General features: G+C 45.6%; 1 protein-coding gene across 14 annotated transcripts in view; it reads left to right on the top strand.

The window, feature by feature from the left end:
• The window catches only part of SLC45A3 (solute carrier family 45 member 3), a 72,269-nt gene that overhangs the window by 49,276 nt on the left and 10,055 nt on the right, over positions 1-12,938 (top strand). For 11 of the 14 annotated variants that reach the window (XM_035121743.3, XM_088674317.1, XM_088674316.1 and 8 more), the window contains one exon: positions 11,192-11,604. In XM_035121743.3, the coding sequence (XP_034977634.1) occupies positions 11,412-11,604 (193 nt within the window). In that variant the 5' untranslated portion in view covers positions 11,192-11,411. Of the gene's footprint in view, positions 1-759; positions 4,381-5,885; positions 6,504-11,191; positions 11,605-12,938 lie in introns of those variants that run through there. The other 3 variants (XM_088674319.1, XM_035121745.3, XM_035121742.3) reach the window with 3 other exon arrangements.

The following is a 12,938-nucleotide window of genomic DNA, read 5'->3' as shown; positions in this document are numbered from 1 at the left end:
TAGTGAGCTGTGCTCCTTGAATGGAGGTAAATGTTATGTCTGAATTATGACTGTGGTTACCTCATAATTATGGTTAGCTGAAAGAAGACAACTTAGGGGAAGGGGTTGTACCTCAATGGTAGAGCGTCTGCTTTTCATGCGAAGGCCCCGGGTTCAACCTTTAGCATCTCTAGGTAAGCATAGTTAAGATTAATTGCTTTAGAACTTGGGCACTTAGGCCTGATTAGCACACAATGCTAAGCCAAACTGTGGCTTAGCATGAATGAGCAAATGTGCTGGTGCACAATAAAAAAAATGCCGCTGCTTTGCCCCTCTTCTGCTGCTCCCCTGTTACTGAGAGAACTTGAGCTCGTAGATTGTTTCACTCCAAACAAACCATGAACTGTAGCCAAAGCTTGTTCTTAGTTTACAATTCATGATTTATTTGGGGGGAGACAAACCATGAGCCTGCCTGTGTTCATGCACATTAGTAAGCCAAACCATGACTTAGCTCCCAGTAGCATGGCAGCAGCCAGCGGGAGGCAGGGAACTTATGAGTGGGGATTTGAACCCTGCTCTTTCAGGTGCTAGTCCAACACTCTAACCATTACACCACCCAGCAGTCACCCAGCGTTCTTTGATCACTGAGCATGCTTTGTATACATTGGACTGTTTTAGGTGTGTCATTCCTTCATTCCTCTCCCCCCCCCCCATATACGGTATTTTTCTGAATACTTTCTTGTGTGTAGATGGTGCCATTTGGGGTACATGATGATCCACATTGACCTCTGAACTTCAGATATAGAGTGAAGGTTCATGAATCCACATTGACCTCTGAACTTCAGATATAGAGTGATGGTTCATGAATCCTTTTATGGTGAGCCACCTTTTATTGTGAGCCACTCTTCGACTGCAAAGTGAAAAAGCAGCATGCAAATACTTTTAAAAGTTCCAGTTCTCAACAGATGCTGAAACTCAATTAAGTGCATATTTGATGTTACAATACAGTTGGATACTAGCACAGTGTTAAATCCTATTCTTTTTCAGTGAGAGTAACTCCTCTTGGAAGGATTTTCTGAATTTTGAATGATTTTGTCCCTGCCCAAGAACATTTTCTAAAAAACCACTTGTGACTGGAAGCTGGAAAGTGTGTGTGTGTGTGTGTGTATCTATCTAAATGGGGAAGTGTTTTATCTGGGCTTGGCAGCTGCTGTAGAATCCTCACTATCTTTTTTGCTCTGTCACTGTTGTCCAGTTTGCACATCCATGAAGAAAAAGAGCTGTTTCCCAGGACTTTGCAGAGCAAAATAGGAGGAGAGTTGTCCTGAAACTGCAGGAATGCTAAACATCCAGGCTTGTTTGATTGCCTGGCCATTATCAGAGCTGTGCTGTCCTCCCAAGCTGTGCTTTTAAACCTTCCCTTTGTCTAGCTTTCCCCCTTTAAATCAAGTTGAGGCCCAGCCTACTTACCTGGTTTCCAGGTGAGGAAGTTCTAATGAGTTGTTCTGTTGTTTCTTGGGGGGGGAAATGCAGTTCATTTTTCATCAGGTAGGGCTTGTGTATACTGTATTGTGTATACTCTTTTCTCTCATGGGAGGGAGAAAGCAGACCCGTCTCAGCTCTCCGCCTGATCTGTTTAGACACCAGTGACTATACTGTACAGCATTCATGGAAGGCAGTTGCTTATTTTTTATTAATAAAACTGCATGTTGCATAAGAAAAATGCAAAGAGCAGATGGTTTACGGATGTATTCATAATTCACAGCTTAACAGAATATGCATTTAAAGTAGCAAGATAACATCTGACCGTGGTGTTTTGTTTTTTTAATGGAAATTTTGGAGGGGATTAAACACACTGGGACAAATTGCATCTATTTACTTAGAGAAAGTTTGAGTGTGGAGGTTAGTTTCCATTGTACCATTAAATTTAGCATCTATTTAGTAAGCTGAACTAGTTAGTATTGTTTAGTCGTTTAGTCGTGTCCGACTCTTCGTGACCCCGTGGACCATAGCACGGCAGGCACTCCTGTTAGTATACATGTACAGAATATCGCGATACACTCTTTGCCAGGAATGCTTACAGTCCGTGGGTGAATACAAGTCATTTACTGAGTGGCAGCTTGCCACAACCCTTTCCAGTTGGGTTGGGATTCAGCTACAGATCTTCCTGGTTGTCGTCCAACACACTAACCACTACACCACACTGCCTCTCCAAATAGGAACATATACCAAGCCAGACTAGTGGTCCATTTATCTCAGCATTGTCGATTGTGCATTGCTTGGCAGTGGCTCTTTAAGGCTTCAGATAAGGAGATGCAGCAGATTGAATTTGGGAACTTTTGCATGTCCTCTGCTTACGGGATACAGTCCTTCCCGGGTATTTAGGGATGTCTGTTTCTATGCCTTACATGCAGACCTTTTTGCCCTTCATGACTTCCAATCCCTTTGCAGTCTCCGTCCATGTGTCCTCCCAGGCTTCCACACTGTCGAAGTACCCAAATCCGTCAGCCAAGTGTCTTTAAAAATAAGCAGATGTGCACATGCTGGACTGAACTTTGGTGTAGAATTTGGCAGAATGTCTTTGACGCAGAGTTTCTGGAGAGGGGTAGGCGGGCATGTGGCCAGCAAAGGTGTGAACAGGACAGCTTCATTACAGTGACGGGACCACTGTTTTTTTTAAAAGCATGGTGGGCTCTAAACGTAGCTCTGTGGCTGGGACTCTCCCCCTATATAGCATCTCATTTGACTGTGTGCCTACAGATCCGGTCTGCTGGCAAACCTGTTGTGGTGGAGATCAGTGGTTTATAATATATGCTTGTTCTCCGCAGGGACTGTTATTTGTAGCCAAACCGGCACCTGCCAAATGCAGAGTATCAAATTATCATAACAGTTTCCCTCCTTCCGCCACAGTTTTTCCATACAACTGAGAAATAACCCGGGACAGCTCCACCCCATTCATTTAATGATTGGGGGCAATGCCCAGGTCATGCTGCTTGTTCTCCATTGCTAAGTTTGCACCTGAAACTGCAGTAAAAAGGAGCTTTTCAAAAAATAAGCCACAGTTGTATTAGGAGCAGCACAACAGTCAACATTGGTTCTCCCTTGGATAGTTCTTCCTTTCTTTTGTTGTTTAGTCGTTTAGTCGCGTCCGACTCTTCGTGACCCCATGGACCAGAGCATGCCAGGCACTCCTGTCTTCCACTGCCTCCCGCAGTTTGGTCAGACTCGTGTTGGTGGCTTCTAGTTTGGTCCTAATTCAAACAGTCCCAGACCAAAGCCTTAACTTGGCGTAGCAGCCAGATCTCTTGGCTTCTATGAAACTTGGATGAAAACAGGGATAAGCAGACCAGTTCCTGTATAGGGGCTTTGAGTCAGTGAGTGCACAGTGACATCGTATTGGGTGAGCGGCTCATGGAGTGCATAAGTGGGGCATAGTTTTTATTCCATGCTGGTTCTCTGCAGTTGATCTTGCATCCCACTTCAGTACCAACTCTTCTGTTCTGAAGACAGCACTCACAGCAACCTGTGCTGTCAAGGCGGGCTTTCCACTTCTGGGGCCCCTACAATCCCATCCCAGGTAGGGCTCTAGTGCCTTTTTAACATCTGTGCGTGAAATTCAGCAGAATGAAGCACTGCTTTCCATGAAATGCAGGGATTTCATTCACCTGTTGGATTACTGTCTGTAATGCTAGTGCAAAAGACTGAGGAGCCCTCCCGACAGGGAAAGCGGCAATGTTGTCATTAGCACTGAGAGGCTTTCAAAGAAGATTCTCTACTCTGCTCCGTGGCACAGTGATATTTCCAGAAAGAGAAGCACATGGCACATTGTAAGTAGAACACCAATGTTGCATCTGGCACTCTCTCTGTAAAACAGGGTTTGGCAGACTTCAGCTTTGTGTTTTTTTTACTAGAACCCCAAGATCTGCCTAGCAAAAAGGCAGGAGCAACAGACATTTAGCTCAGGGTTTCTTGGAGCACATTCCAGAGTTTAGGAATTGGTTTGCAGTACTAATGCTGTTTTTAAAAAGCCATTTTGTTGGTGCTATTGTCAAACCATTGTTGATCTGGAAACCCTTGCTGATCTACTGCAAATATACCAGTAGATCCTGATCTATTGCCTTTTTATGCCTGCAATATACAGTAGTTTGCAATGTGGATTCTTTGGTGATGGCAACAGGAGGGGAAAAAAAAAGGCAGGGAGGGCTCCCAAACCAAATAGGATAGGTGTGCTGAGTATAGGTTAACTCCTCCTCCTTTCTGCAAACTAATGCACTGCCTCTTAGAGTGGTGCACTCTCTGTGTCTGGGTCAGGCTCACTTTGTTGAAGAAGCTTTGTCTGAAGCGATGAAACCAATGTGCTGGGAACTCACCTGTTGCCCCGCAGCCTCAGAAGAGAATCGGGTGAGTTTGTTCTTCGTGTTAGAGATAAGTGGTAGTTTTTCAGAAGTTTTTGGAGGCTGGAATAGCATGATCTGTTGCTTTCTTAACTGTGTGCTGTGTTTTCCTGTTTCATCCTGTTAATTCTTCTGATCTCCCTCCCCACTCCTCCTCTGCGAAGGGAGAGACAAATGTTTTGAGAGAAGCAGAATTTCACATCCAAAGCTTGACGGTTGTGTGACATATAATTATTGAAATATTGCAGCAGGAAATTCTACTGGGGACACATTCCCTCCACCCCATAAACTACTATAGTAGGGGAAAGGAATTATGTGGTAGCCAGGAATTTCTCTCGGTTTCTGCCTGTTAACACATCCTTGCTTTCAGTGTGTGCCAATAAATCCAGGCTAAAGGGTATGAATTTAGGCTTGCATGTGAGAGAGAACATCAGGATCCTAGGTTTTGACTTGTCTGGTGTTTAGTATTGAAGCAAAGCAGAATAATAGACTTGTCATATTCTAGTCCAACCCTCTGCAATGCAGGAATCTTTTGCCCAATGTGGGGCTCGGACCCATGGCCCTGAGATTAAGAGTCACATGCTCTACCGACTGAGCTATCTTGAACTGGCAATGCTACTGATCTTGATGAGGGAACTGCAGAAACCGGAGAGACCTAGAAGATTATCTAGTTCAGGCTTAACCACAGTTTCCCCAATAAGTACTATATGAATCAGTATCTCAAATGTGTGTCCTCTAACCATCCCTGTCATCTGGGGATCTTGCTAAGAGAACTTAACAGGACTTAGTTAATGCGTAAGATCAAAAGTTCTCAACACATCCTTCATCACAGTCCGTGCTTTCATCTTCGGTTGAATCATATAGGATTGATGAATTCAAAGCGCTTGTGACTGTGTGTGCGAAGTAATCTCATACCAGTGCTCCATCTAACCATCCTAATCAACAATGTAATTAGCAAAAAGGTGCCCTTTATATGTATGGAGGGGGGTATGTAGATGGGTGGGTTCATTTGCCGACTGAGTAAATCTTGCAGATGTGAAGAACTGACCCTTGCCAAGTGGGTCACTGCTCAGAATTATTAGGAAATGGTTGGTAGAGCATGAGACTCTTAATCTCAGGGCCATGGGTTTGAGCCCCACATTAGGTGAAAGATTCCTGCATTCCAGGGGGTTGGGCTAGATGATCCCTTTGGTCTCATCCAACTCTATAAGTCTGTGATCCTGCAAGAAACACGACTTTGGGGTGTAAATAGTTTTATCCTTTCCAGCTTTGAAAGCTGGGGGAACTTCCTCCCATCTGCCTGATGATATGTGCCCACATTCCAACCCTCTCCCCTCCGCAATTAGTTACAGGTAGGTAGCCATGTTGGTCTGACGTAGTCAAAAGAAAATAAAAAAATTCCTTCCAGCAGCACCTTAGAGACCAACTAAGTTTGTCATTGGTGTGAGCTTTCGTGTGCATGCACACTTCTCCGCAATTAGTTAACAGTAAAGATGGGTTTCCATATTCAAGGAAGAAGAAAACCCCATTGGGAGTCTACAGCATCTCCCTTTAGGACATGACGGATCTTCAGTTGGCTTCCATCCTCAAAGTGCCGTGCGGTAACTTCCCCCCTGTTTTGCTCTACGTGGCTTGTACATCTTCTCTGTCTACCTTGGTCGTGGTTTTCCCCCTAAGCGTACAAAGGAAATGTGCTCTTCTGTAGTCTCATTAAAAACCATGAAGATGGGTGAGAGGTGAATGAATTGTTTGGAGAAGGGAAGGATGTCAGGCATGAAAATGTCTGCACCGGTTATGTGCAGAATGAAGATGACAGCCCCATGAACTTCTCAACTCCGAGCAAAGCCTTTAAGGGCCATAATTGCTTCTCCGGGGAAAGGTTGGTGTGCCTGGGATACAGTTGTAAACACAGGCTTTCTCCAAAGCCACATAAATTCCAGGCAGTTAACTAACTAATAGGAGTTGGCTTCTTCTGGGCTGTTCCTCTGAATATACGATGACCTCAGAAGAAGTTAGAGAGGCGTGGGCCTTGCGGATTACCTGGATGCATCATGTAGCCGTTTGCCTTGGTTGGCTGTTGGAGAACGTAACTCAGTGACAGGCCTGTCATCACTTCCCCAGCTGAGATAGGTAAGTCTTGATGTGGCAATGTCTCTGGAGAGTCTGCAGGGATAACACCTAGCGAATGAGAGGTGCCGCCGGCTCAGTAAAGGCAGAACTCTTCATATTTTAACACTTGAAAACTTCAGGCACTTTTTCCATTAACTGCTTCCCAGACTCCGAATGTTTGTGGTGTACGGTATCTTGGTCCCCCTTATAAATTTTGTTTTAGAACAGGCATAGGGCAACTAGGCCCTCCAGATATTTTGGGACTACAACTCCCACGATCCCTAGCTAACAGGACCAGTGGTCAGGGATGATGGGAATTGTAGTCCCAAAACATATGGAGGGCCAAGTTTGCCTATACCTGTTTTAGAAGTGTATCATTTGACTTTTAAACTGAACATCACTCTGATGAGCCTGTGAGGATAGTTCTCCTGAAAGGCTTTTAAAATACTTTAAATAAGTCAATTAATAAAATTCGACATGGGCAGGTTTCATGATGATAACACATGCTGGGAACTCGCCATTGGTTGAATTCTCCTGAGCAAACCCATTCAGATGTCCGTGGTCTGCTCAAGAGGGGGATGCTTCCTAAGTCACATGGGCTCTGTATCATTGTGTGTCCCGTTCTAGGAAATGGGACCACCTCCAAGCTGTCTTGAGAGGGCCTCTTCCTGCCTGTTTTTAAGGGTGTTTCTCACTTAAGATTTCTATCCCTTTTATTAAACGACCCAGAGAGTCCACAAAGGAAGAACAACCCTTAAATTTGGAAGGATACTGTATTCCTCTAAAGAAAAGGGAGTATCTGTGGGCACCAGAAGCATCTTATTCAGACGTTGTGGTTAAGTGACCTCAGAAGAAACCCCACTTTTTAGCATACCCTTTTAGAAGGCTATATAATTCTTATTTCCAGTCTGCCATATAATAAGTCAGACTAATGGTTCGTCTCGCTCCATACTGTCCACACTGACTGGCAGCAGCTCTCCAGGATTTGGGGCAGGGATTTCTCCCAGGCCCACCTGGAGATACCAAGGATTGAACTTGAGACCTTCTGCATGCAAAGCAGATGTCCTACCACTGAGCTGTATTCCTTCCACATCTCCCTAACTCCAGTGGATTTTGACATAGAAGCATAAAAACTGTAAATGTCCATGATCTTTACATGCTAGTTCAGGAACTGGTAGGATATGTTTGCCCCAGGTTTTTTTTTGGGGGGGGGGATGCATTTGAGTGCATGTGATGCACACTGGATTTTGGGCTGTAACAGAAGACTAAACTTGCTCATTGTGGAACGTTTGCTTGTTCTTAGTCCCCTTATTAAGGGAAAACTGCTTTGCAGCCTACATATTGTGGGTAATAGCCTCAGAGCTCCAGCAAAGACAAACACAGTGGTTTAAGGATAAACTGCACGTTAAAGGGATTCATTATGATGGAATATTAAACTTCCAGTTTTATAGCAACAGGTAAGGCATGTCTTAGAGACAGTAGCGCCACCTACTGTTGCATTTTGGTGTTTCTCTTAACCTGTTTCTTAGCAAAGGTGGATTGTGTTTCAGGCACATGACGGTTAGGGTTAAAGTTCTCTATCAAAAGAACTGTATGCTTATTTGTCTGCATGCTTCTTTGCTCTCTTATTATATACATGACTGAGCAGTAGCTTGGTAGAGGGGGGAAATGTTTGAAAGGCAAATAAATAGCTCAGTGGCAGTAATTTGAGCATCAGATTAATCAGTATATTAACTACAATCAGAGTCTAGTGGGTTGGTTTTATTGGAGGATATGGAACAAAACAGCATCTGTTTTGTCCAGCTACATGCCCCCATTCTGACAACCAATAAGAAGGTCTAGGTGTCTTTTCTTTGCTGGGAAGGGCTCAGGAGGAAGCTTTGAATTTGAATGCGAGCAGCACTGGAGGATGTCCTAGGGACAGTGGGTGTCACTGCTAGTTCCTCAAAGGACTGGGGTGGGCACAGGTCTATGCAATCAACTTTGCATAAAAGTTGTATATGCTAATTTATATATGTTTATCCGGGTTTAGGCCCAAAGCCATTCTGTAAGCAAAGAAAAGATTTTTTTTTTTAAAAAAAGTGTGTGTGTGTGTGTGTGTGTGTGAAGGATCCAGCGCCCATCACAAAAGACTTGAGGCTCAGGTTCTTGGTCAACCCCTTAAATACACTTCTGCCTTGTTTTTATGAAACCCGTTTGGAAGGAGGAGGAGGAGGAAGCCTCAGTTCTTTCCCCCCTGGTTTTGCTAGCAGCACCTTCAGCCAAAAGCAAAAATTAAATAGAAAAGTCTGCCTCCTTTGCTTCCACATGATTTACTTGTTCATGGCTCTTAATGATCATTCCCCTCCCACTCATTTCACTCAATATCCAACATATACCAGAGTCTGTCACGAGTGGACCTAATGGTCAGGGATCCCTTTACCCTTTAAGCAGCGCTGCTGTTCCAATAGTACAGGTATGTAGTAATGGCACTTTGCATCTTCCCTCTCTGCAACAAGTTAATTCTTCATGAATGAAAATGCAGCAGGTTGTAAACTTGCTAAGCTCAATCCTATATGTGTTTCTTCCATATTAGACTTAAGGGTCCAGTGGTGCTTACCTGATCTCTGGGTGGTTGTAAAAAGGTAAAGGGACCCTTGACCATTAGGTCCAGTCGTGACCGACTCTGGGGTTGTGGTGCTCATCTCGCATTATTGGCCGAGGGAGCCGGCATATAGCTTCCAGGTCATGTGGCCAGCATGACAAAGCTGCTTCTGGTGAAACAGAGCAGCACACGGAAATGCCGTTTACCTTCCCACTGTAGCGGTCCCTATTTATCTACTTGCACTTTGACGTGCTTTCAAACTGCTAGGTTGGCAGGAGCTGGGACCGAGCAACGGGATCTCACCCCGTCGCGGGGATTCGAACTGCCGACCTTCTGATCGGCAAGCCCTAGGCTCAGTGGTTTAACCCACAGCACCACCCGCGTCTCTCTGGGTGGTTGTATTCAGTGCTATTTTTCTAGAAAAATAGGTACTGGAACTCAACATGGATGCCTCCTTTGTTCTCTTATGATGGCAATAGAGCTCACCTGCGTGGTGCCGGAACTGAGCTCTGGCTGGGGGGAAAAAACCCTGGTTGTGTTGCTGTTGCCAGAGGGTGGTGAGTTTGGCTTGGTGCACCATCTGCAGCTGTGTTTCCTTAAGAGTAAGTGCCTGTGAGTTCAGTGGGACTTACTCCCCAATAGGTGCAGAAAGGGCCCTTGCAGTGCCATCATGTCCATATTTACTTGGAAGCCTGTCCTACTGAGTTTAATGTTTATGCATGTTTAAAACATAAGAATAGTTCTCCGTGATCAGCCCAAAGACCTATCATTCAGCATCCTATTTCCCACATTGGCCAACTAGATGTTTCCTCTTTTAAAACCAAACTAGTGGCCATCACCACATTCCCAGGGCAGTGAATTCCGTAGATAAATCATACACTGTGTTTATACTTCCTCTTCTAAGTTCTGAATTTCCTGCCAGTTCGCTTCATTGGATGACCTCCAGGTCCAAGTATGATGAGAGATAAAGTCTTCTCTGTCCACTTTTTGCACAACGTACATAATTTTATAAACCTCGGTCGTGTCTGCTTTTACTCACATTTTTTCCTTTTAACTAAAAAGACTTCGATGTAAAGGAGATGTTTTAGCCCCCACCATTCTAGTTGTTGTTCTCTTCACTTCTTACAGTTTTAAAATGGTTTATTTGAGGTGTTACGGCTGGAACTGTACACAGTACACAGTGTGTGGCCGCACCATTGAGTTGTAAAAAGGCTTTACAATACTGGCAGTGCAGTGATCCATTTTGTAACGATTGCTAGCATGGAGTTTGCCTTTTTCATAGCCTTTTTTCATAGCTACTGAAAACTGAGCTGACATTTTCGCTGAGCTCTCCACCCTAACTGTGGATCTCGTTCTTGGTTTGTTAGGATTCTTTTGCCCAAATGTGCATCGTTTTCTATATTTGCTCATATTTGACTGCATTTCTCATTTTGTGGCCCATTCATCCAGTGACCTGTAGTGCTTTGAAGCATGGCAGATCAGCTGATCCTTGCACTTCAAAATGCCAAGGAGAGCTCCTTGCAAACCCCTTCAAAGATTAGCTGCCTATGGAGCTCCCCATGGGGAACTTAGTAGTGCAGCTGATTCCAGGGAGCTTGAGCTGAGCACCCATCAACTGATAAGAGCTGACTTCAAACTCTGTTTTTCTGCTGTGCCTGGTGGCGAGAGCAACTCAGCTAGGACTGAGTGTGCTGCTGGCCAGCCAGGTGACTGACTGGTGGTGAGAGAAAGTCTCCCTTTCCAATTTACAATTGGGAGCACAATTTAAGGCTCTTTCCTGACTGCGCATTGGCAGCTGCATCTTCACCTGCCCCTTTCCTGATGATGTCACGTATGACATCAGGTGTGGGACAGGTGGGCACTGTGTGTGGGTAAACAGCCTTGTGGGCCAAATTGGGATCTGTGCCAAGCCTGAGAAGGCCCGTGAGCCAGAGATTCCCAACCCCTGATTTAGCCAGGTGGAGTATTCTTTATTGGGAACAAAGAAGCTGCTGTTAAAACATGTTTTGAAGGTGGGAAAGAGTTGCAATGAGGGTAGGCTATCTGGCGGAGGAGTTTGCTATATGGTTTTGTACTGGTGTATGTTATGCTCAGTTTTTTTCTCTCTCTCTCTTTCCTTCTACAGAATGTGAAGCACTGAAAGATGTCCAGGCTATTAATCTTCTCATCCTGAGCCCAAACTCCCTTGATTTTGACCAGCGGGCAATGTTTCAGAAGTTGTCCACTCCTGGCTATAACATGGCTGCAGACCTTTTGCTACTGAGCCACAAAAGAAAACATAGGACTCTGGAATCCTGCTCTGGATCACCCTGAGGAGAACAGTGTTAGGTGCACACAACTCTCTGATGTTGCGGTGCAACAGTGGCATGGCTCAGAGGGCCTGGGTCAGCAGGCTCTTCCAGAACCGCAAAGCCCAGCTATTACTGGTCAACTCCCTGACTTTTGGCCTGGAAGTCTGTCTGGCTGCCGGCATCACTTACGTCCCACCTCTCTTGTTGGAAGTGGGAGTGGAGGAGAAGTTCATGACTATGGTTCTGGGTAGGTGGTATTATTGATGTTATTGTTAGATGGCCATTTTCTGTGTGAGATCCAGTGTGGTGGAAAAGACGTCTACAGTAGTCCCTCTATGTATAAGGCATGCAACATGTCCATTATTGTTGTTGTATGTACAGGGAGGGCCTCAATATGGTGATAACACCAGAGGACCTGCCAGGCAGGTTTAAGAGAGAACTAGACGGGTTTTCAGGGAATGGTGATTTCATTTGGGGTACCAAACATGAGGGCTTATAAGAGTCTGAATTCCTGGAGGAAGAGAAGACAGTTTTAATTGTGCGCTGGAAACTGGGGCTTTATCTGTAGTGAAATGGAATCTCTAGATATGGTGCACACGGTAATGAATGCCCACTTAGTGAAACTTGAGACCTAGTTTGCATGTCATGGTAAGCCACTAACTATGAACAGTGGCCAAGGTTTATTCTGGTTTCGATAACACCCCCAGTGTGGTACAAAAGTAAAATAAATAAATAAATCAGGGAGCAGCAAAGTGGCTGTGAGCCTCTCCTTGGAAGCCTGCAGGTTTGTTTTTTTAATACTATGTTTTTATGTTGTAATCTGCCCTGGGGCTTTAGGATGAAGGGCAGGGTGGTGGTGGGGAAGTCTTCCTGGTACGCCACAGTGTGACATGTGACTGATACGTGCAAAAAGATGAGGCTACAAGGTCAAAGGGTTCAAGGGCAGAGATTCTTGGTGTACTTACCCCCCCCCCCCGCTCCATGAGCCAAGCAGAATAAGGCCATGTTCACATGTTACAGCAGGGGTCCCCAGACTTACACGCCTTTGGGCCGGTGCCCGCTGCGCCGATCGCACGGAGGGTGGGAGAGTGTGCACGCAGTGGGCCAGAGGGTGGGGGAGTGTGTGCCAGTGCGCATGCGCACACCCATTTACTGGCACGGTGGCGCGCTTCCAGGCCGGAAAAATCACTGAAAATTGTTTGTGCCTCCCCCGACCCGGAAGTGCACCTCCCCTGACCTGGAAGTGCACCGGAAATGACCTCTTCTGGGTAGGGAGAGGCCCATACGCATGCGCAGAAACGATTTTCGGCGATTTTTTTCAGATCTGGAAGTGCGCCGCCGCGCAGCGTGCCGCAAGAGCGGGCGGCGGGGGTCATCGCGGGCCGGATTGGGAGGCCAATTGGGCCGCATCTGGCCCGCGGGCCGTAGTCTGGGGACCCCTGTGTTACAGTAACCATAGTTATTGGTTTACCATGATGGATCTTGAGATGGTGCTCCCCTAGCAAACCACCATCTGACCCTGCAGGGCTCAAGGTGGTGTACAGGAGGCATCCCCAAACTTCGGCCCTCCAGATGTTTTGG

This window comes from Zootoca vivipara, chromosome 7 (assembly GCF_965207765.1).
Source record: "Zootoca vivipara chromosome 7, rZooViv2.hap1.1, whole genome shotgun sequence".
In the NCBI taxonomy this organism is placed as follows: domain Eukaryota; kingdom Metazoa; phylum Chordata; class Lepidosauria; order Squamata; family Lacertidae; genus Zootoca; species Zootoca vivipara.
This window is presented reverse-complemented; position numbering and strand designations above follow the sequence as displayed.